Source organism: Pseudogymnoascus verrucosus, assembly GCF_001662655.1.
Source record: "Pseudogymnoascus verrucosus strain UAMH 10579 unplaced genomic scaffold scaffold_5, whole genome shotgun sequence".
NCBI lineage: Eukaryota > Fungi > Ascomycota > Leotiomycetes > Thelebolales > Thelebolaceae > Pseudogymnoascus > Pseudogymnoascus verrucosus.
In genome coordinates, this window is record NW_017263656.1 from 458,277 (window position 1) to 477,617 (window position 19,341).

At 52.4% G+C, this 19,341-nt stretch overlaps 7 protein-coding genes across 7 annotated transcripts; 4 read left to right on the top strand and 3 right to left on the bottom strand.

The window, feature by feature from the left end:
• Positions 1 to 685: 685 nt before the first annotated feature.
• On the top strand, positions 686 to 2,429 carry VE01_01848 (uncharacterized protein; the record flags this gene model as incomplete). The annotated part of the gene is made up of 4 exons (XM_018271363.2): positions 686 to 814; positions 879 to 1,046; positions 1,144 to 1,898; positions 1,955 to 2,429. The coding sequence occupies 4 exons, from the start codon at positions 686 to 688 to the stop codon at positions 2,241 to 2,243; spliced, it is 1,341 nt and encodes a 446-aa protein (XP_018133928.1). The 3' UTR covers positions 2,244 to 2,429.
• A 210-nt stretch (positions 2,430 to 2,639) lies between these two features.
• VE01_01849 (uncharacterized protein) lies at positions 2,640 to 4,387 on the top strand. Its single transcript, XM_018271364.2, has 2 exons — positions 2,640 to 2,779; positions 2,837 to 4,387. The coding sequence occupies exons 1-2, from the start codon at positions 2,764 to 2,766 to the stop codon at positions 3,394 to 3,396; spliced, it is 576 nt and encodes a 191-aa protein (XP_018133929.1). The 5' UTR covers positions 2,640 to 2,763; the 3' UTR covers positions 3,397 to 4,387.
• Positions 3,660 to 4,814, bottom strand: VE01_01850 (uncharacterized protein; the record flags this gene model as incomplete). Its single annotated transcript, XM_018271365.1, has 2 exons — positions 3,660 to 4,510; positions 4,562 to 4,814. 2 exons carry the CDS (start codon positions 4,812 to 4,814, stop codon positions 3,660 to 3,662), a joined length of 1,104 nt encoding a protein of 367 aa, XP_018133650.1.
• Positions 4,815 to 5,448: 634 nt separating this feature from the next.
• VE01_01851 (uncharacterized protein) lies at positions 5,449 to 6,791 on the bottom strand (the record flags this gene model as incomplete). The annotated part of the gene is made up of 3 exons (XM_018271366.1): positions 5,449 to 6,429; positions 6,486 to 6,629; positions 6,696 to 6,791. 3 exons carry the CDS (start codon positions 6,789 to 6,791, stop codon positions 5,449 to 5,451), a joined length of 1,221 nt encoding a protein of 406 aa, XP_018133649.1.
• Positions 6,792 to 7,130: 339 nt separating this feature from the next.
• Positions 7,131 to 10,338, bottom strand: VE01_01852 (uncharacterized protein). The gene is made up of 5 exons (XM_059463394.1): positions 10,016 to 10,338; positions 9,260 to 9,938; positions 9,009 to 9,104; positions 8,309 to 8,956; positions 7,131 to 8,258 (listed from the first exon to the last, which is right to left on the bottom strand). The coding sequence occupies exons 2-5, from the start codon at positions 9,641 to 9,643 to the stop codon at positions 7,875 to 7,877; spliced, it is 1,512 nt and encodes a 503-aa protein (XP_059319988.1). The 5' UTR covers positions 9,644 to 9,938; positions 10,016 to 10,338; the 3' UTR covers positions 7,131 to 7,874.
• Positions 10,339 to 11,294: 956 nt separating this feature from the next.
• VE01_10740 (uncharacterized protein) lies at positions 11,295 to 14,667 on the top strand. Its single transcript, XM_059464192.1, has 3 exons — positions 11,295 to 12,156; positions 12,207 to 13,581; positions 13,637 to 14,667. Exons 1-3 carry the CDS (start codon positions 11,617 to 11,619, stop codon positions 14,644 to 14,646), a joined length of 2,925 nt encoding a protein of 974 aa, XP_059320175.1. The 5' UTR covers positions 11,295 to 11,616; the 3' UTR covers positions 14,647 to 14,667.
• Positions 14,668 to 16,540: 1,873 nt separating this feature from the next.
• VE01_01853 (uncharacterized protein) lies at positions 16,541 to 19,203 on the top strand. Its single transcript, XM_018271368.2, has one exon. The coding sequence runs from the start codon at positions 16,775 to 16,777 to the stop codon at positions 18,344 to 18,346; it is 1,572 nt and encodes a 523-aa protein (XP_018133651.1). The 5' UTR covers positions 16,541 to 16,774; the 3' UTR covers positions 18,347 to 19,203.
• Positions 19,204 to 19,341: the final 138 nt, after the last annotated feature.

The window sequence follows — 19,341 nt, forward strand, 5'->3', positions numbered from 1 at the left end:
TGGAATACAACTGCCATATGGCATGGCATCTTGAGCCAATGCTCTTCCCCTTGCGTCCTGCCGGCTTCCTTTCTTCTATAGTAACCTTATCATTGGGTTATTGTTCGATATTTCATATTTAAATGAGCTATAATGTATGTCCATTTTCTCGTCCTCTTTATTAGCCTGGCTCCAGAAAGCGTTGTGGACTGACATGCTCAATTGTGGCATCAGTCAATTTGGAAATATGTAGTATCATATGAATCTATATCCATAACCTGACCCATCTTTCCCATGGATTTTGTGCTCTTTATGTTTTCTTAGTAATATTGAAGTGCACGCTCAGTTTTCTATATCGAGAATCGACACGTTGGTAGCTGTCGCGCATAACTGTCCTGTCAGTTCCTGAGCTGCTAGATCTCCGCGGCAGACACTGGGAATAACTTCACTCAAGAGCCCACTACGCGAACGCCAGAGGTAAACAGAAACCTCTCTTCCTCCCACAACCCATCGCGCCAGACAAACCAGCAAAACTCCACAAACAAACAGCAAACCAACACACAACTTCCCACATCAAGAATGGTCAGAGGAGTACCACAAAATGCCTCCAAACGAACCACGAATTAAACCCGAGACCCCTGCTACAAACAACAGCCCAGCACAAACAGCAAGCAGGTCGCGAGAGATGATGTGTACACACATCACCATGGTCAGGATGTACTCCATCGACATGCGGTGCTCCCTGTGTCTCCATCCCGGGTCTTTTGGGTGGGTATACAGGTGTTCCCAAGACCGTGAACTCATGATTGGGAATGCTTACAATGAGGGAGGTGTGGTGAGTTGTTCCGGAGAACTACTTGTTAAGTTTGACACTGGTCTCTGACAATAAAATCTTCTAGAATGGCCTTGATAGCCTCTTTGATTCTTTCACGGTTCCAGCAGAACCTAAGAGGAGAAGTGCAGCAGCGCGTGTGCGTCCGGTGTCTTTCCTTGAAGAGATGGGGCCAGGGCAGCTTCAGGCGTATAGCCCGCAGCAGCTCAGCATACTTCTCGACCAGAGAACACACGTGAGTTCCATACTTTCATCCGATCTTGGGAAAACACATATTCTCTCCAGCTATTATAGTTCGCATACCTTTGAACCAACGTCTGACTTCAAAACAGGTCCTCGACGTCGCAAAGCGCCACAGCAGAGACCTCGAGATATACCGCCACCGCGAGCAATCCGTCCTCAGCCCCTACTCAGACCTCGGCAACGCCTCCGATGAATCCAAACTCTGGGTCCCAAAACCAAATGAAGAGTGCCAGTTCAAAGTCTGCCACCGGTGCCGCCAAGCATGCGGCGAGCGTTCTTTTCTTAGCCTAGACGCCATCGCCAACGATGAGATCCCCATGACAGCCATCTCTGGATTCGGCTTCAATATTCTAGGCAAGAGGCCTGTGGTTCCACGCAAATGCGCCATCAATTACGGTCTTAGACCAGATCCACGACCACAGATGGTATTTAGACCAGTTGCAAAGGGAAAAGGTCTAGGGATTAACATCGTCAAGACTCCCCATGACCAGCTCTCGGAACAGGTTTCCATTCAACTAAGCCCCTTTGATGATGAACCAGGCGCCGATACTACATTCGGGCAGTCGTCTAACGCGTACGATTCTTCCGCCATGGCTAGAAGTCTCAATCTCGAATCCGATATTGAAATCACCCCCATCGAACCAGACGAAAGATATGCGCTCCGACGAGTCCTCCATGTCAACATGATTCTCGCAGCAGAAACTGCCAAAGCCGACGCGGTAGAGGGAAGTAGTCTCCTATCCCACATCCGGGCCGCGGATACGCCACCAAATTCTCCTCGCCTTCGCGCGGCGAAAATGGATGATAAACAGGGGAAGCGCCCTGCTGTGCTTCGTGGTAGAAGGTATAGTTTTTTCGCCTGGTTGTCAAATATAGTGAACTGAGGCTAACTTCTCTTAGCGATAATTCTCTCCATACCAACGCGGAACTCCGTCGTAAGTTTAATCTTGATGATGTGGAAGGTGATGAGGAGGATGATATAACGTATATTCTGCGGAAAAGACGCTTTTACCTCGCGTCTGATGCTCAGTCGGACTCGAAGGAGGAGGAGGATGGGAAGTCTACTTCGGAGTTTGCTACTACTATGGAAGTGGAAGATAGGGATGCTGAGGGCTCGACTGCTAAGCCGGTGGTTGTCACCAGAAGAACAGTGGGGATACAACTTTCCGATGTGGTCACGCAGATATAAGCCGAATATTTGCTCCTGGATTTGGGAATATACTGGTCAATAGGGTCATCTCGATTTCTTCTTTCTTCTTCGCTCGTGGATGATACCCCGGAAAGAGTTGGCTAGGCCTATGGATGTAGTATAAGCAATATCGCACCAGCTGGTCCTTAAATCGTGGTTAGATCAAGTAGCCACAAAAAAACAAGCAAACAAACAAACATTCAAAACTATCTTAGTTCCATTATTACCCTTGTGACATCTTACAATTGAGACGCTGTTTTTATACAAACCGTGGGTGCCTGTCTGATGTAATGTGAGTGTTTGAGCTCGGGAACAATTCTGCCGGCAGAACCGACTTACCGCCTCCCCGCCAGCTTCACACCAACACCACACACGTAAACGTGCTTGCCTGGACCAAACATCCACCCACCTATACCTCCCAAGTCCCCAACCCGCCACCCACATCTCGAAACTCAACCTCCATCAATTCATCCCATATACCCAAACCACTCAAGCAGCTACAACCCCCCCCATCACCACCATGGCGTCCTACGAAGGTCCGTCCCTCCTCTCCCCCTCCTCCCCCAACTACCCCACTAACCCCCCCGCCACAGTCGAGCACAACATCCAACCCACCACCACCCCCTCCACGTCCCGCCGCCCCGACATGTCCACCTTCTTCTCCAAGCTCTCTCAAATCAATCTCGACCCCCTCACCCACAACAACCCACACGCACAACCCACCCCCGTCGACATGCGCGCCACCTTCTCCCTCCTCGCCGATTCCTACTATCAAATCCGCTCCACCACCTCCGGCCCCCCTGCGGAGCTCTTGACTTCCCTGATTACCGAGTTAGAAGAAACGGCTGATAGTCCGCCGAAGGAGGTGGAGGGGGTGAGTCAGGCGTTTTTGGACAGCTTGGAGAGGGTGGATAGGAAGAAGTTGAAGGAAGAGAGTTGTCCGATTTGTGGAGAGAGGTTTAGGGACGATGAGTACCCCCTCGTGGTGGTGTTGCCGTGTCATCCGGGGCATTGGTTTGATCTCGAATGTGTGGGGCCGTGGTTGAGGTTGAAGGGGACGTGTCCGTTGGATCGGAAGGCGGTGGGGGAGAGGAAGAAGGTTGTGGTTGTGGAGGATAGTGAGGAGGAGGATTATGATGATATGATTGCGTAGGTTGGCGGGATGGGATTTTTGATACCAGATTGGGGGGGTTGGTGGTGGAGTGGAGTGAGGTTGGCGTGGGATGGAGTTGGGGGTTTGATACTGCAATGCAAGAAATTGTATCTCTCATTTAAGATGTGCTCAGATATTCATTTTACGCTGCCTATGGTGAGTGCAACATAGATCCACTCCCCTATATAACCCTTCCCAACACCCACCCTCCTCCCCCCAAACCCCTTCTCACCAGCATCAACCCATCCCCTCCACTCAGGACTCTACTTCTTCGCCGGCGGCGGCGGAAACATCCCCGCCCACCCCCCATCCGGATTATCGTGTCCGCCATCCTCCCCCCAATACGCCGCCGGCCCAGCAAGCGCATCCCAATTCGCCGCCCCATCAACCCCCATCACCATCCACGCCAAAATCCCATCCTCAGTCCTCTCCCCCAACAGCACATAATCAAAAAACGGATCCACCACCTCCGTCGCACTAGGTCCAATCCACACATCCTCCTCATTCGTCGTCAGCGGGAGCGTATTCGTATTATACGGCTCCGCAGCCTCCACAACAGCGCGAAGCGAGGCGTCGAAATAGAGTTGTCCGATGTGCGAGACGTGGCCGCCGGTGTAGGTGCCGTTGGGGAGGAGGGTGCCGCCGGTGTGGGTGAGGACGTGTTGGTGGGTTGCGCGATTCCAGTAGTGGCCGGGGAAGATTGTGGTGAATTGCACGACGCCTTCGGAGTCGGTTTGCTGGACGCCGCGGAGGAATGTGGTGTTGAGTCCCGAGTACTCTGTCGGGTCGCTGACGCCGGAGTACTGCCCAGTGGAGTTAGCGGACCAGGTATCGACGATGAGGTTCGCGGGACCGCAGGTGGAGGTGTCGATGAATTGCCAGTCGAGGTATAGCGGGACGCCGGGTTGGTCTTCGGCGATATTGGTGCGGAGGAGCTCTTGCGCGACGAAGTAGGGGCCCGTGGCGCCTTCGGGGGTGAGGATGCAGGGGGAGGTGGTGCCGAAGACTTCGGAGGGGGGGGTGGTGGAGGTGAAGTCGTGGGAGGAGGTGCGGTCGTGGGAGACCTGCATCCATTTCTCCACGTCTGCTAGGTCGCGGCGGTGGCGCATGGGGGCTGGGTTTGTTAGTTGTGTATTGAAGATTTGGAAAAGGGGGGGCGTGCTACCAGTGAGGCCGCGTTCTTCGCGCAGGCGTTGTGCAGTGGCTGCTCGGCGTACGGCAGCTTGTTTCTGTAGCTCTAGAGACGCCGCTGATCCCGAGCAGGCCTGGAGTGAGCGTGCTCCATTTTTGGTGTGGAAGGCCTGTTCACCGAGGGCGCGGCGGAGGAGAGCAGGGTCTTTATGGTCTGGATGGGCGAGGGTGCCAGAGAAGAATGTAGCCGCCACCAAGGCCGATGCCAAACCCAAGATGACAACCATGTTGAGGCTTGGATTTATAAGAAGGGATGGGAAGGTGGAACTTCGACGATTTGGAGCGTAGGGAGCAGGGGAAAGGGAGCCCAACAGCTCGACCAAGGGGGGGCTTTATATATCCGCCTCACGGACGAGGGGCCCATTTGACAGACAGCCAGATCGCGGGGCATTCCATTTCGAGATCGTGACTATAAGAAGCAGCTCAGCTAAGTAGCTCAGCTTTAGCCATTCATAACGACCGTAATATTCAGCAATCTCAGGCTTCTATAGCACGTGTCATATTAAGGATCAGGACGCATACAGGCAGTCATCAACAACGCCCTTGCCGAACTTCTTCCATATACAAAACCAATTGAAACCCGGAGCTCCCAGCGCCTGCATCGGCATTACCATCGAGGCTGAATGGCTAAAAGCTTAATCCCGGTTGCTATAACGCACGGTCGCGGCCGTCCGTCTCGGTAGGGTATATCCGGCGGGGAGGACATAACAAACAAATGACTATCCAACAGATCACACGGAGCACTATAAATCGCATTTATAAGATCTTGGTAAAATAATCCTTTTCCCGGAAAATAATGCACAAGGAGGATTGAGGCGGTAAGCGTTGGATTTGATTAATTGCACGCCACGTAGGCACCACTCAGCTATCCCCAATACGGAAATACGCATCGTCGAACTCCTGGTTCTCGAGTCCCGTCGTGTCGTCGCCGCCTTCGAAATCTAAGCCATCGAGTAGATCGTCAAAATTCGTTTCGTTCCCGCCTATGTCCATAGCTAGATCGAGATCAGCGCCGCTCATCCCGATGCCATCTTCCCCATCAAGATTAATAATGTCGCCGTCCCCTGCTGTATTCACACCGGTGTTTGTTGTGTCGAACATGTTGATGTCTCCGCTCTCTTCCGGAACCTGGTTGGCGTAGCTCTCTAAGCCTTGTAGCATCGAGCTTCCGTCGTCGTTGCCGAATGGTTGGTCGCTGGCTTCGCCGAAGGTTGACAGGTCTATGTGACCGTCGTTTTGCATGCTGTAGTCTTGATCTTGATTCTCTCCTCCCGCAGCGTTATCCGTACCGAAATCAAAGTCGTCAAAGTTGAGATCCGGGTGGTCATCGTGTGCGCTTTTGGGGCCGAACAGAGACTCGTAGGTCATGTCGTCGTTGGTATCCAACGTGTCCAGTGGTTCCAGCTCTTTACTCGGGACATCTTGAAGTTTATCAACTTGCTGGACGTCTGCCGCTGATACTTCTGGTTGTTCGATGCTTTGTTTGACCTCATCCTGCGGCTTTTCAGAGACCTGTGGTATGTCGGCCTTTGGCTCCTCTTCAAACAAGTCCATCGTATCCAAAGCCTCCTGCTTCGTCTGATTGCCCACCTGCACAGCGGTAGCCAATGGCTCCGGCTTCACCTGCTGGTCCATTGTTTGCGTCTCGCGCGCCTCTTCAATCTTAATATGCGCCGGCTGCTCCAACACCCCCCCATCACTCGCAGTCATCCCACCCTGCGCACCATCCACCATCTCCTTCTCCGTATCCACTTCGGCCGGCTTCGCAGCCGGATTCCTCAGCTCCTCCTCCCTCCTCCTCACCTCCCTCAAATCCCTCGCAATAACCGCCTTCGCCCTAACCTATCGCATCAAATCAGTACAACTCCCCCCTCATATCCTAATCCGAACAGTCTTACAATATCACTCTCCAGCTCATCCAAAGCGCCATGAAAACTCGTAATCGCCTTGGGCATATACATCTGCAACCTATCATTGTCATGCGAGATCGTTTTCGCGCCCTTCATATTGGCAGAGCGCAGGGCTTTGCCGGTTTCGATGAGCTGTTTTGGGGGCCCCGTTAGTATTAAACTTTCTCCACAAAGATTTCGTCGTGGGGGAGCACGCACAATGTTGTTTATCAAGTTCTGCAAGGTATCAAGGTGCTGTTGCTGTTTAGACTGCAGCTTGGCTGGCTGCTGCACGCCGGGTCGCGGTGCGGACATGGTGGTGGTGGTATGAGATGCTGGCTGGTGGATAGAGATATATGTGTTCAATTGGTTTGGGGTGATTTATAGGTGAGCTCCGAGGCGGAATGGGGAGTTGGTGGAGTCCTGAAGGGGAGGGCTCAAGGTTGCGGTTCGGGCCTGGCTGAAGCTATGTTAGTGCGGATAAATAATGGCCCGCGCCCCGTCCCCGCGTTTTCAATATCAAGTTCGGCAGGGGGTAAGAACAGTTCTTCTTATGACAGTATTTTACGCGTATTCACGATTACAAGCAGGGCTTCTAGTGATTATTAAGAAGTGACAGGTTCACCAATTTCAAGAAGAAGAAGAAGAGCAACTCTTCAATTATCCATAGTCAAGACTATGTGTATTCATTCTCAGTCCCCTACTCCCACCACAGCCAGAAGTAACTCTCCCTGCCCTTCAAATAAACGTCTCCAATTTAAAGATCCCGATCAATCTTCCATCCAAAAACCATCATTACATGACAGGCAGGCGCCAGTGGCGCGCTACGAAAAAAATAAAACAGCCAGGGGGTAGTCGCACGATAGTATAGAGAATTCGTCAAACTCGTCACACCACCACACACAACACGAGAAAAATAAACCGAGCATACAAAGGGGCCAAAAACACGCAAATTATATGCCTCATCGTGGAGTAGAGGTTGGTAGTAGTAGAAAGAGGTAGGAAGAAACTAATCCTCCAGAGTTTCAAGCACATAAAAACATATCCCAGAAAAAAACGAACACCACATGCTTTTTGTTGATTTGAAGACACGAGACGACAACATGATATCATAGCTTCTGCACCTTGCCACAAGACGAGAGAGGAGAGGAAAATGGGGCGATTGTGAGAGAGAGAATGCTATAATAAGAAAACCCTAGGCAAATCATCGCTGTGAACTATCCAACAAATGGTTCCCACTGTCGCTCTGTCGTCGTCATGAAGAGACCGAATTAAAAACGCAGGGAACAGAAGAAGTAAGTGATAACCGAAACCCCGCACCTGACGACTCACACGCCGCCACCCAAAAACATGATCAGGGGAGAGAGGTCAGCGGTTCAGTCGAATTTAGGACCCGAACTAGCCTTGGTAGCCACCAAAACCAGCTTGCCCGAACCCTTGAGAGGCCGGTTGGCTCCATTGAGCGGTCGGCGTCTGTTGTGCACGGCCGTAACCACCTGCGCTTGGTGGGCCACCGTATCCCATTGGCTGGCCTCCATACCCGGCAGGAGACTGTTGAGGTGGTCCTCCGTAGCCGCCTGGCTGGCCACCATACTGTGCTGGGGACTGCTGGTTAGGCATGGGTCCGGCTGATGGGGGGCCTTGTTGAGGTGGCATTCCACCGTACTGGGGGAAATATGCGGATGGTGTCCCAGGGTAGGCAGGAGTCTGAGCACTCTGAGGGCTGTAGCCGGTTGGGGTTCCCTCAAACCCTGGTTGAGAAGGTGCCTTGTCCTTGCCCCACTAATTTGAAAGTTAGTTTGATTTCTGGATATAATGATTAATTAACTTACGCTGCACTTCAATGGGCGGCCGTTGACGTTGTAGCCACTCAGTTGGCAAATCGCCATAGCAGCGTTCTCGTGTGTGTCCATCTTAACAAAAGCGAAGCCGCGATCAGACTGGAAGCGGGTCTCAACAACGTATCCAAAATTCTGGAAAAGGGGTACAAGGTCGTTCTGGGTCGTGTATGGCGTAAGGTTGCCAACGTAGACGGTGGTTTGCCACTGGGGAGTTTGCTGGACAATCATATCGTAGCTTTGGACACCGTGGGTCGGGAAGTGGTGGTGGCCGAATGGTGTAGTTGGAGTAAGTCCAGTAGAAACCATGGATTGCTGCTGGGAGATCGATGGCTGGCCCTTTTGATTCGCCCAGTTACAGCGTATCGCGCGGGATCCGAGCCACTCTCCATCCATTGAGCTAAGAGCCTTTTCAGCATCTTGGCGCTCACGGAAAGCAACAAATCCGTAACCACGGGACCTTCCGGTCTTCATGTCCCACATCACTCTTGCCTCAGAAACCGATCCGAAAGCACAGAATGCCTGAAGAAGGACCTCATCGTTAACCTCATTCGAAAGGTCACCAACAAAGATGTGGAAGTGGTTAGAGGTGTCCTCCTTATTAGATGTGTTGGACTGGTATGCCCAGTTAACACGAATTTCCTATTCCGGTTAGTCATACAAATTCACTTATTCCGCGTGATATTGTACGTACGGCTTGGTGGACACGTCTGCCATTCAAAGTTTGCATAGCACGCTCTGCTGCTCCTGGGTCATCGTACTCGACGAAACCGTAGTTGAAGCCCTTTGACTGTAGCTGGTTAATGCGATTAGCATGCTGCATATATAACAAAGGGGTGTGAGATAAGTGTGTCTCGGGAGTTGGGGGCGATATCTCTATGCCACACACTTGTGCGCATATTCGGGTATCTCATGGATTTGACACATAAAAAAGGTGATACTGACAGCACCAACATTCTTGTCGGGAATGATTTTGACGTTTTGGACATGTCCAGTAGTTTCGAAGATTTGGCGCAAGACATCCTCAGTCACGCGAGGATCAAGTCCACCAACATAGAGCGCACGCTTATTTGGCTCTGGGGCCGCACGACGAACGAACCCGCCCTGGCTATCTGGAGACATGATGACCCCATTCTCACCCGACATCGGCGAGGTTATAGCTGTTGGAATGGGATTCGTGTTCTGCGGGATGATGACAGGTGGGAGCGGCGGAGGAGGCATGTGCGGGTTGCCCATGCCATTCTGGCCGTTCTCGTAGCCTGGAGCACCGGCAGTTCCAGGTGGAGGTGGGAGCTGCGTCCCGGGCGGAGGAGGGGCTTGGTCAGACATCGTCTGTACGTTGTGAAGTATTACTGTGCTTTTTTTCGCTGCAAAAGTGACTGCGCAACTCGAGCCTTTGTTCGATGCGAAGAGTCCGACGAGTATGAAACTACGTAGGAGTCTAAAATCGAGATGTACTTAGGATCGTAGTATAAGATGAATCGCGTTGCAGGTCCCCAACAGTAGTATTAAGAATCGACTTGGAAGGACTCGAAATGATTCGAAGGAATCGGATCTTGAAATGAGCTTGATTGGAAAGGCAAGTCGAAGAGAATCGACGACAGGGAGTATTTCAAGCGATGAACTGAAGAAAGTGTGAGTGTGGGCTGAGAAAAAAGCCTGGATGACAACGAGGCGCGCAAAGACGGGCTTCTGTTATACCTTTCGCGACTGGAACAAATCGAAAGACGTGGAAGGAAGATCAATGCGATGACACCGACTGACGACGATTATGACTTAGGACCCGGTAGAAGGGAAGAAACACAAGCAGAAAGGAGAAGATATGGGAGAAGGAAGAGATGAGAGAAGTAGAAAACCACCGCCTCAAATCTCAAAAATCTCACAACGGCCTTGGGTCGATGAGGATATGTTGGTATTAGAGATGGAGGAGGGAGGGATCGAGGACAAAAGGTGGGGAGGTGGAAGGTGGGTGTGGAAAGGGAGGGAGGACCAAAGACGGCAGTGGGATGAATGGACACCCGTAAATATGCACACCCCCACGGTCGACAGAGCTTCAGTGGGTGGTATAGGTGGCATAACTCTGGTATAGTACTACAGTGGACGACAGATTACGGCAGCTACTACATGCCCTAAGCTTAATCGGTCGCCGTAGCTGCGGTATGTGATGGGACGCTGGTGAGGTCAAAAGACACGGCCGGGGGTGCGTCGAGTAGAATTAGCGTAGTTTCACTCGAAGCGAAGGGATGGAAGGGACGCTACTGTATGTAGGTACTATGTATGGAGATGTAATGGTCAAGTGAGGCTGTGGGGGTCTGTTTGTCTTGAACAAAAAATAACGACGAGGTCTTGTTGGTCCTGTTGGTAATAGAATAGTTAATTACTATGGTAATGGTATGTTCTTTGTGAGCTGTTCTTTTATATAATATATGAGATATATATAAGATACAAGCAAGAACACCGGAGACAGATGGGGTGTGAGTGAGTAAAATCAGAGATGGTACTTCCGTCTGTTCTATTTGTGCCTGAAAACCACACCCAAACTCAATTGGCTGGTTGTACAGTACTATACTGGCGTGCGAGATGTGATAAGGTGGGCTGATTGTGCATGAAACTCCTGCAGGGTACTTGAGCTGCGTAACTTGCTCATAGGTTGTGCGTAAGTTGTGCGAAGAATGGTATCAGAGAGTATATAGAGTTAGATATGAGATCAAGTTGATCCTAAACATTGTAGTGTTCATACCGAGCGCACAAAAAATATATAAAATGTCTTGGATTTAGGGCTGGCGGGAGGAAAGACGCGCTTCTAGGGAGTAATCCTACAATTATTAATTTACCCCTATGTCAAAATTACATATCTAGACTTTATGCAAATTGTATATAAGACGGGAAAAAATGATAAAGAATATTTGTTATCCCCTTGACACAGAAATACCTCCATGCGGTCTCATCTGATCCTTAAACATCCAACATAATCCTTCCTCTAGAATGGATGGACCCCTTAACTGCGCCTCAAGCCGCTTCCTCTTGCCAAATATAACAGATCGCCATGTCACGTGCCACCGCTCTACATGGTCCGTGCTGCTCACCACTTTGAAATCGCCTAGCGAGTCGCGTCAAACCGCGTCAACTTCAGGTGGTAAGGTACGTACTACAATCGCAGGGAAACAAAGTGAACGACTCGAACAACTCCGCCAAATAATCGCACCCACGAACAAAACAGCAGCCATGAGCCACTAGCCTCCCTTTCACTCACAGGACACCCGGGCAAAAAGCATTCCCGAACAGCCTGCAAAGTCGATTGCATGATATCTGCTCGACGACGCTTTTCGGCATTCTCCACAGCAACCCCTCTCCTGCGTGCGAGTTGCTGGAAGGCGCCCCTCCACAGCCCGCACACCTGTCGAGTCCTCGTCCCGCACTTGGATGCATACATCTCACACAGTCGAACAGCTGGTTACTCCAGAATCGCCGACGCAATGTTAGGGCGGGCAGTACAGAGTTTCCAGGCTCCGCCGCCGCGGAAGGAAGCATTGGCGGCAGCGGAAACGGCTAGGAGAGCAGCCCAGTCTCCGGGGTCGAGTCAGGGCGTGGATGATATGTTGAAGAATGGGAAGAAGGATAATAGTAGGAAGAGCATTAGTGGGTGGGCGAGACCGGTGTCCCCGAGCTCGTCGGTGCCGTCGAGTGCACCGTTGTCGGTGTTTTCGAGGACGAATTCGGCTTCTGCGTTTTCGAGACCGACTACGGCGGGGACTGTTACGTCGACTGCTTATGCGGATACATCGTCTGTGGCGAGGGGGGTTTCTGCGGGCCCAGGCAGGCAAGGTGTTGCTGGGGATAAGGTATGGATGTCAAGCTCAATTCTAAGGGAAGACATTAACGAGAAGGCCAGGTCGTAACACAAGCAGCAGTTATTATCAATTCCGGCACAGACATTGTCGACTTAACACAAGAAGCTCCAAGCAAATCTCACGCTCCACAACCAGTCGAATTCGACTTTGACGATTTTGACGACGACAGCGACCTGGATCTCGAAGTGGAATACCCACTGGCATTACCAACCTTGAGTGCGCCACCTAGACAGCCATTGACCTCGATGTCCTCGAATAATACTAACTTCCCAGCGTCAATGCCTCCACCGAAACTGTCAGCAACTCCTCAACACCTCACCAATCCAAGTAGTGGTCCGATACCATGGTCTTCATCTCCACAAGCACATCTGGGCCCGCCTCCAGGGGCTGGGGCGAAACGATCTACTTTCCAAGAGCCAGAACAACAAATTACAAATTTGATTTCGTCTGAGCCGTCCATCGATGCGAACCCTCGACCGGCTAAGAGGAGGACAACCCCATGGGCACAGCGGGCGGCAGAGGAGAAGGATGTGCAGCCACAGGAGAGGGAACAAGCAGCTAGAGGTACCCAATGCTTTAAGTGCCTGGGATATGGCCATTATGCTGGGAGCTGTACCAGAGCACGCCCCAAAGACAACTCAATTTCACATGACGAAGATAGCTTTACCCCACTGCCGAAAGAAAAATCATTACCCTGGAATACTACCGCAAGCGCTATCAAGGACAAACGGGGGGCGTTCAGGGAGCAACAGAAGACTATGAAAATGAAGAGGGAGCAAAATTCTATAACGGAGATGTTCAAGACTAAAACAAAAGGATCGACCACCAAGGAGGAGAGGGGGGCTAATATATTCCTCAGCTCGGAGCAGAGCAATGTCTTGGGACTCGTCACCGAGCAGAAGAAGAGCGTGTTCTTCACGGGTTCTGCGGGAACGGGAAAGTCTGTGCTGATGCGAGCTATTATCGCGGAGCTGCGCAAGGTGTATAAGAAGGAGCCTGATCGGGTTGCTGTCACCGCGTCTACGGGTTTGGCTGCTTGCAATATTGGCGGTGTTACGTTGCATAGTTTTGGTGGGATTGGGCTGGGGAAGGAGTCTGTGCCTGACTTGGTGAAGAAGATTATGAGGAACCAGAAGGCGAAGACTCGGTGGTTGAGGACTAAGGTTCTGGTCGTCGATGAGGTTTCGATGGTCGATGGAGAGCTGTTCGATAAGCTGGAGGGCATTGCTAGGTTCATCAGGAAGAACGGAAGGCCGTTTGGTGGGATTCAACTGGTTGTTACGGGGGATTTCTTCCAGTTGCCGCCGGTGCCGGATTATGGGAAACAGGTTAAGTTTGCATTCGATGCTGATACCTGGTCGACCTCGATTCATCACACTATTGGCTTGACGGAGGTTTTCAGACAGCGCGATCCAGGTAGGTCGAGTCGACGTTCATTTGTAAGGGTGTTGGCAGCTAACCGTTGACGTAGTATTCGCCAATATGCTCAATGAGATGCGCTTAGGCAAGATCAGTGATGAAACCATGAAAGCTTTCAGGAAGCTAGATAGGCCACTGGAAGCCTCCGGTCTCGACGCAACTGAATTATTCCCAACTCGAAACGAAGTCGACAACTCCAACTTCATGAAGATGCGCCAACTCCAAGGGGCCGGCAAAATCTACCTCTCCGAAGACAGCGGCAGTGTCCGCGACCCTCAACAACTCGAGCGCCTCCTCCAAAACTTCATGGCGCCCAAGAAACTCGAGCTCAAGAAGCACGCACAGGTCATGCTGATCAAGAACATGGACGATAACCTCGTCAACGGCTCTATCGGCAAGGTCATCGGGTTCATGAACGAGAAAACCTTTGAGGTCTACGAGGGCGTCGATCTTGACCCGCTCGACGACAATGCGGGGTCCGACACGGAGGACCCACACGACGCGACCCGCGAAGCTAAACGTCGCGTTAGAGGCATGATGAATAAAGACCTCATCGCCGACACCGGCAAAGAATACCCCCTAGTCCGCTTCTTCGCCGCGGACGGCACATCACGGGACCTCCTCTGCCAGCCCGAGGACTGGAAAGTCGAGCTCCCCAACGGCGAGATCCAAGCCCAGCGTCGCCAGATCCCGCTCATCCTCGCCTGGGCGCTCTCCATCCACAAAGCGCAAGGCCAGACGCTGGAGCGGGTGAAAGTTGATCTGCGCAAGGTCTTTGAGAATGGACAGGCATATGTGGCGCTCAGTCGCGCGACGACGCAGGAGGGGCTTTGGGTGCAGAATTTCAATCCGAGGGCCGTGATGGCGCATAAGAGGGTGGGGGAGTTTTATGATAGTTTGTATAGTGTTAATAAGGCGTTGAGGCATCCGAAGGTGCAGCAGGGGAGGGAGAATAAGAAGCAGGAGAAGGTGCAGGGGGAGGTACAGAAGTTGGAGGATAGGGCGATGGAGGAGGTGCTGGATTGGGATGAGGATGAGGAGGCTATGGCTGCTTATGGATGAGTTTTTCTGGGGTTGGAGGGGGCGTTTTGGAAGAGGGGGTGGGGGGAAGTGATATGTAGATATAGACAGATCTGTCGACTCGGAGGCATCGCTACTACGTATAAACACATTGTGAGTGTAACGAATAAATAGCTTGTAGCTTCACACTCTACTCGTAGCAAAAATTACAACAAAATATGAAATAAATCAACTGTAAAATCTTTACCTGTAAAATATTCCACTCTGTGCTGCCGTCGCTTCCCACTGACGGGTGTGCCGAACAGCCATCATGCCTGTTGTCGTCCGCAACACTTCGACCCGCCGGTCCATCCTCGGCACCAACGCGGTCGCCGCACGGAGGGGGATTAAAGCCCGACGAACAGGTTTCTGGGATGGCCTTTGGGGGTATGTATGAGGGGTGATGCGATGGGTATATATGTTCCCTGGTCGGTCGATATTGCGGGTGCTTCTTCGCTTGCGGTTACTGGAGAGGGTAAGAGGGGTAGGTAGGGGAGAGGCGCTGAGCAGGGCATGGCAGAGAGAGCAGGGCAGGGAGAGAGCAGGGAAACCAGGGAGGGGATGTGCTTACGCCCTGCTTCTGTGCGTGAAGGATAGATGATGGGAGCGGGAGGGAGGGGTATTTCGAGGGGTAGAAGAAGCTCGGTTTATCTAATGCCGCGGCAGGGAATTATGACGGCGGTTCATGCTCTCTCTTGCGCTGGATGGGATCTTCTATGCTGGATAACCTGACGGGCTCGGCAGTTCCGCGGATAGCACACAACAGTACAGTATGAACTAGACAAAAAGCCCTTATCGTCGGCACCCTCCCCGAGAAGAGAAAGTAGTCAGCACATCGTGGCTGGACTAAGCAGTAGCAGGACGGGCAGGGTAGCCAGTCGAATACGGTAATTCACGAGTCCTCTCTGTATAGCGCTGCCGCACCACCGCGCCGCCCCGCATTGCCCACAGCAGCTACTGGATATATTCGCGAGAATTTCAATATCACCAAGGGTAGGTAGTCGCTCGCTGTATATCGATATATTCTTCAGCAGAACGGGGGGGGACCGTGTCGGCAATTAAACCTCCTTCTGGGCGAGTTGGGGGGAGAGTTTGCCGAGCCAAGTCCTGATTGTGGTTTGACAGTGGATTGGTGGTGGGTGGGTGCGTGTGGAGTACCGAGATGGGCGCGATGGAGCTCCCAGACCTCGACTCGAACCCCGCTGTCCGTCGGTTACTTCCCCGCGCTTTGATCCTATACGCACGCCACTGTGTGACGATTCCACTGTTTTTTGGACCCACGTAAGCACTGGGAATGGTCACTGCGGCGCGGCGACACTCTGGGGTTTCTTACCGCCGCAACGCCTGTGTCGTGAGGTGATATCGGCCCTGATGGTTTCGAAGGATTCGAGGCCTTGTAGTGCCAATCTCCTGGGGCTGGTTGCCAGGTATGGAGGCGATGGGGTATGGGTTGGATATGATGGCATGGGAGATGCAGGAGCGCGTCAGGGCCGTTGATGGGATATTGGATTGTGCATGAAGATGCATGAGTTTGGACTGAAGAGAACTGCCGAGAACAGTAAGAGCTCTATCCTATTCTACGCGAGGCGAGGTGAGACAACCACATGCCATCGCCATCTTCAGCACGCCGCCGTAGGGCCGGGAATAAAACCCTAAGCCCCACCTACCCGCCATCCTTCCCTCTCCCCTCCCTCCCCCACCACCCACGCTCGCATCCGGTCCCCGTCACAGACAGGCTTGTGAACGCCGCGCCGGGCGCTTGTCGATGGATGGACGGGTGTATTATCGGCAGTTGATGCGGAGACCGCGGAGGACCGCAGGGTTCTACTTGTGTGGTTCAGTTGCGACGTAGGCGCGATGGCGGAGATCGGGTTGGTGGGGGAGGGATGATGCGGGGAGTGGGGAGATGGGATGGGATGGGATAGAGTGGAGGTTGGTGCTGGATAGCTACATATCTATGGTGAGGTCGTGGTTTTCTCTTTGTACTCTGTTTGTTGTTGTGGAACAGGTATGTCTCAGTCCTGCTTATATTGCAACGACGTCGTCTGAGTGATTTTCTACCTCCTCGTTGTTGTTGTCGTCGCGTCTACTTTCCTTCCTTTTTTTTTTACCTCCCACCACGCGCTTGACGATGGTTCTCGAAGATGCCCTTGCCGTCATGGCACGGCATTGGCCTTCTGCACTGGCCATCATTGTCATTGTCCATTTCACGCGCAACTACTTCCACCACTCCCTCAACAAATACCCAGGCCCGTTCCTCGCGCGCATCACAAACTGGTGGCGCTTCTGGGACGTCCTCCAGCGCCGCCCTGAAGTCACCCATATCGCCCTACACAAGAAACACGGCGATGTCGTTCGTCTCGGCCCCAACTACCTCAGCTTCGCCGATCCCAAGGCTGTGAAGGACATCTACGGCCTCAACAAGGGCTACATCAAGAGCGACTTCTACCCCGTCCAACAATCCGTCTCAAACGGCCACCGCCTCCCCAGTCTCTTCTCCACCACCGACAACACATTCCACGCCAACCTCCGCCGCTCCATTAACTCCGCCTTCTCCATGTCAACACTCGTCCAATACGAACCCCTCGTCGACAGCACCACCTCCATCTTCCTCTCCCAAACCGACAAGCTCTTCGCCTCCCCAGGCATAACCTGCGACTTCGCGCGCTGGCTACAGTTCTATGCCTTTGATGTGATCGGGAACATGACATACTCCGAGCGCCACGGCTTTCTGGAGCGCAACGAAGACATCGAGGGTATAATCTCATATCTCGGGAAGCTATTCAGCTACGTAGCACCCATAGGCCAAATCCCCTTCCTCGACCTCCTCCTCCTCAAAAACCCCCTCTACCTCCTCGCCGCCCAACACGGCCTCATCGACGCCACCTTCCCCGTCGCCCGATTCGCCCGCGCCCGCCTCGAGGAACGCATGGCCTCCTCCCCCGGCAAACCATCCACCGGCCCGCCAGATCTACTGTCTAAATTCATCGCCGCGCAGGAGACGCATCCCAATACCGTGACGCAGAAGGAAGTCCTCACCCTCGCTGTCTCGATGGCGTTCGCGGGCTCGGAAACAACTGCTATCTCCCTATCGTCGGTTTTCTACTACCTCCTCCGTCACCCTGCTACTCTGTCCCGCCTCCTCGCCGAATTGGACGATGCGGAACAGCGCGGTGTGTTCGCTGATGCTACGCCGGGCGTTGTCTCGTGGGCCGAGGCGCAGAAACTTCCTTATATGGATGCTGTGATCAAAGAGGCGTTTCGCATTCACCCCGCTGCGGGATTACCGCTCGAGCGCATCGTTCCACCTAGCGGTGCTATGATCGCTGGGAACTTCATCCCCGGCGGCACGATCGTCGGCTGCTCCGCTTGGGTTCTGCACGGCAACCAGTCGATCTTCGGGTCCGACTCTGCGCACTTCCGACCCGAGCGCTGGCTTCCGAGGGATGGGAGTAGCGAGGAGGTTGAGAGGATTAAGGAGATGAACGCGGCGATGTTCCATTTTGGGAGTGGAAGCCGGACGTGTATTGGGAGGAATATTAGTTTGTTGGAGATTTATAAGGTTGTACCCAGTCTACTGAGGGAGTTTGAGGTGGAGTTCCCCGAGGGGAGGAGGGGGGAATGGACGTTGTGGAATTCGTGGTTTGTGAGGCAGTTGGGGTTTGAGGTGAGGTTTCGGAGGAGGGAGAAGGGGGGGTTGTAGAGTAGTTATGGGGGGAGAATATAGTAAAAATGTTGTAAATTCACATTTCGCAGGCGTGGATGCTGAGATTGGATACTGAGTGAGCTGTGGGCGGCTATATAAGCGTACGCGCTTCTGAGGCTTGAGTAGGGCACCACTCCAGTAACAGCCTGTTCACCAGAGTTTCACAGTCCTTGATGGACTGTATAACGGCCACCTTTGATGTTTGGTGGGTGTAATCGGGGAGGGGTTGATGTTTTTGGTGGCGCGGATCTCATTGCTGTCATGTAATCTGCCGCTGTCATTATCCTCTCACCGTCTGTTATTATGCTCTCGCTGTCATCGACCCCCGTTTCCTTGCTAGCCGATCTAGGCCTCGGTGTTCTACATGCTTGATAGGGCCATTTGACGTCTCTATTATACTTCCATTCCGATTTAAGCCTTGGAATTCCAATAGATACTTCATGTTGAACCCAAAATCACCTTTCTGAAGGACCTTTTGCATGATGACTAGCCCCCGTTTCTTTATCGGCCGATCTGGGCCTCGAGACTCTGGGTGCTGGCTTCAGGGTCATGGATATCTTGGTTTGCTTGGGCCCTCGTTGTCTCGTCGATTAGTACTTCTAGATCGCCAAGTAATCTTTGGAGTAACGTCTTCGAGTGCATCATCAATTTCAGATCCCATGGTGCGAATCTTGTTGGCCCGCAAAAAGGACTCGTCCGTGATGTGTGTGGTCTTACCACCCACTGGGCCACTGTCGTATTCCGATATTTACGAATATATTTTCCGGCCGCACGAGGGAGCTGCTGTGGGAGAATACCAGATAGGGAGGGGAAGGAGATGAGTGTAAACATGCAGAGTCTAATAAATAAGTTGCACAGAGCAAATGCTATCGCATCGTCTCCAATAGTTCACTATTTCAACAGGTTCGGGGAATCATGACCATGCCGATGATATTTGCCCCTGAATCTCACAATAACTAGAAGCCAGGCATCACCACTATTGACAAAGGGGG

Bases quoted from the DNA above. Each gene is read 5' to 3' on its own strand.
- VE01_01852 (XM_059463394.1), bottom strand. From the start codon at position 9,643: ATGTCTGACCAAGCCCCTCCTCCGCCCGGGACGCAGCTCCCACCTCCA. The intron at 9,105-9,259 runs GTCAGTATCACC...AACCAGCTACAG, and splicing joins CCGACAAGAATGTTGGTGCT to TCAAAGGGCTTCAACTACGG. The intron at 8,957-9,008 runs GTACGTACAATA...TAACCGGAATAG, and splicing joins GCAGACGTGTCCACCAAGCC to GAAATTCGTGTTAACTGGGC.
- VE01_10740 (XM_059464192.1), top strand. From the start codon at position 11,617: ATGATATCTGCTCGACGACGCTTTTCGGCATTCTCCACAGCAACCCCT. The intron at 12,157-12,206 runs GTATGGATGTCA...CGAGAAGGCCAG, and splicing joins AAGGTGTTGCTGGGGATAAG to GTCGTAACACAAGCAGCAGT. The intron at 13,582-13,636 runs GTAGGTCGAGTC...CCGTTGACGTAG, and splicing joins TTTCAGACAGCGCGATCCAG to TATTCGCCAATATGCTCAAT.
- VE01_01853 (XM_018271368.2), top strand. From the start codon at position 16,775: ATGGTTCTCGAAGATGCCCTTGCCGTCATGGCACGGCATTGGCCTTCT.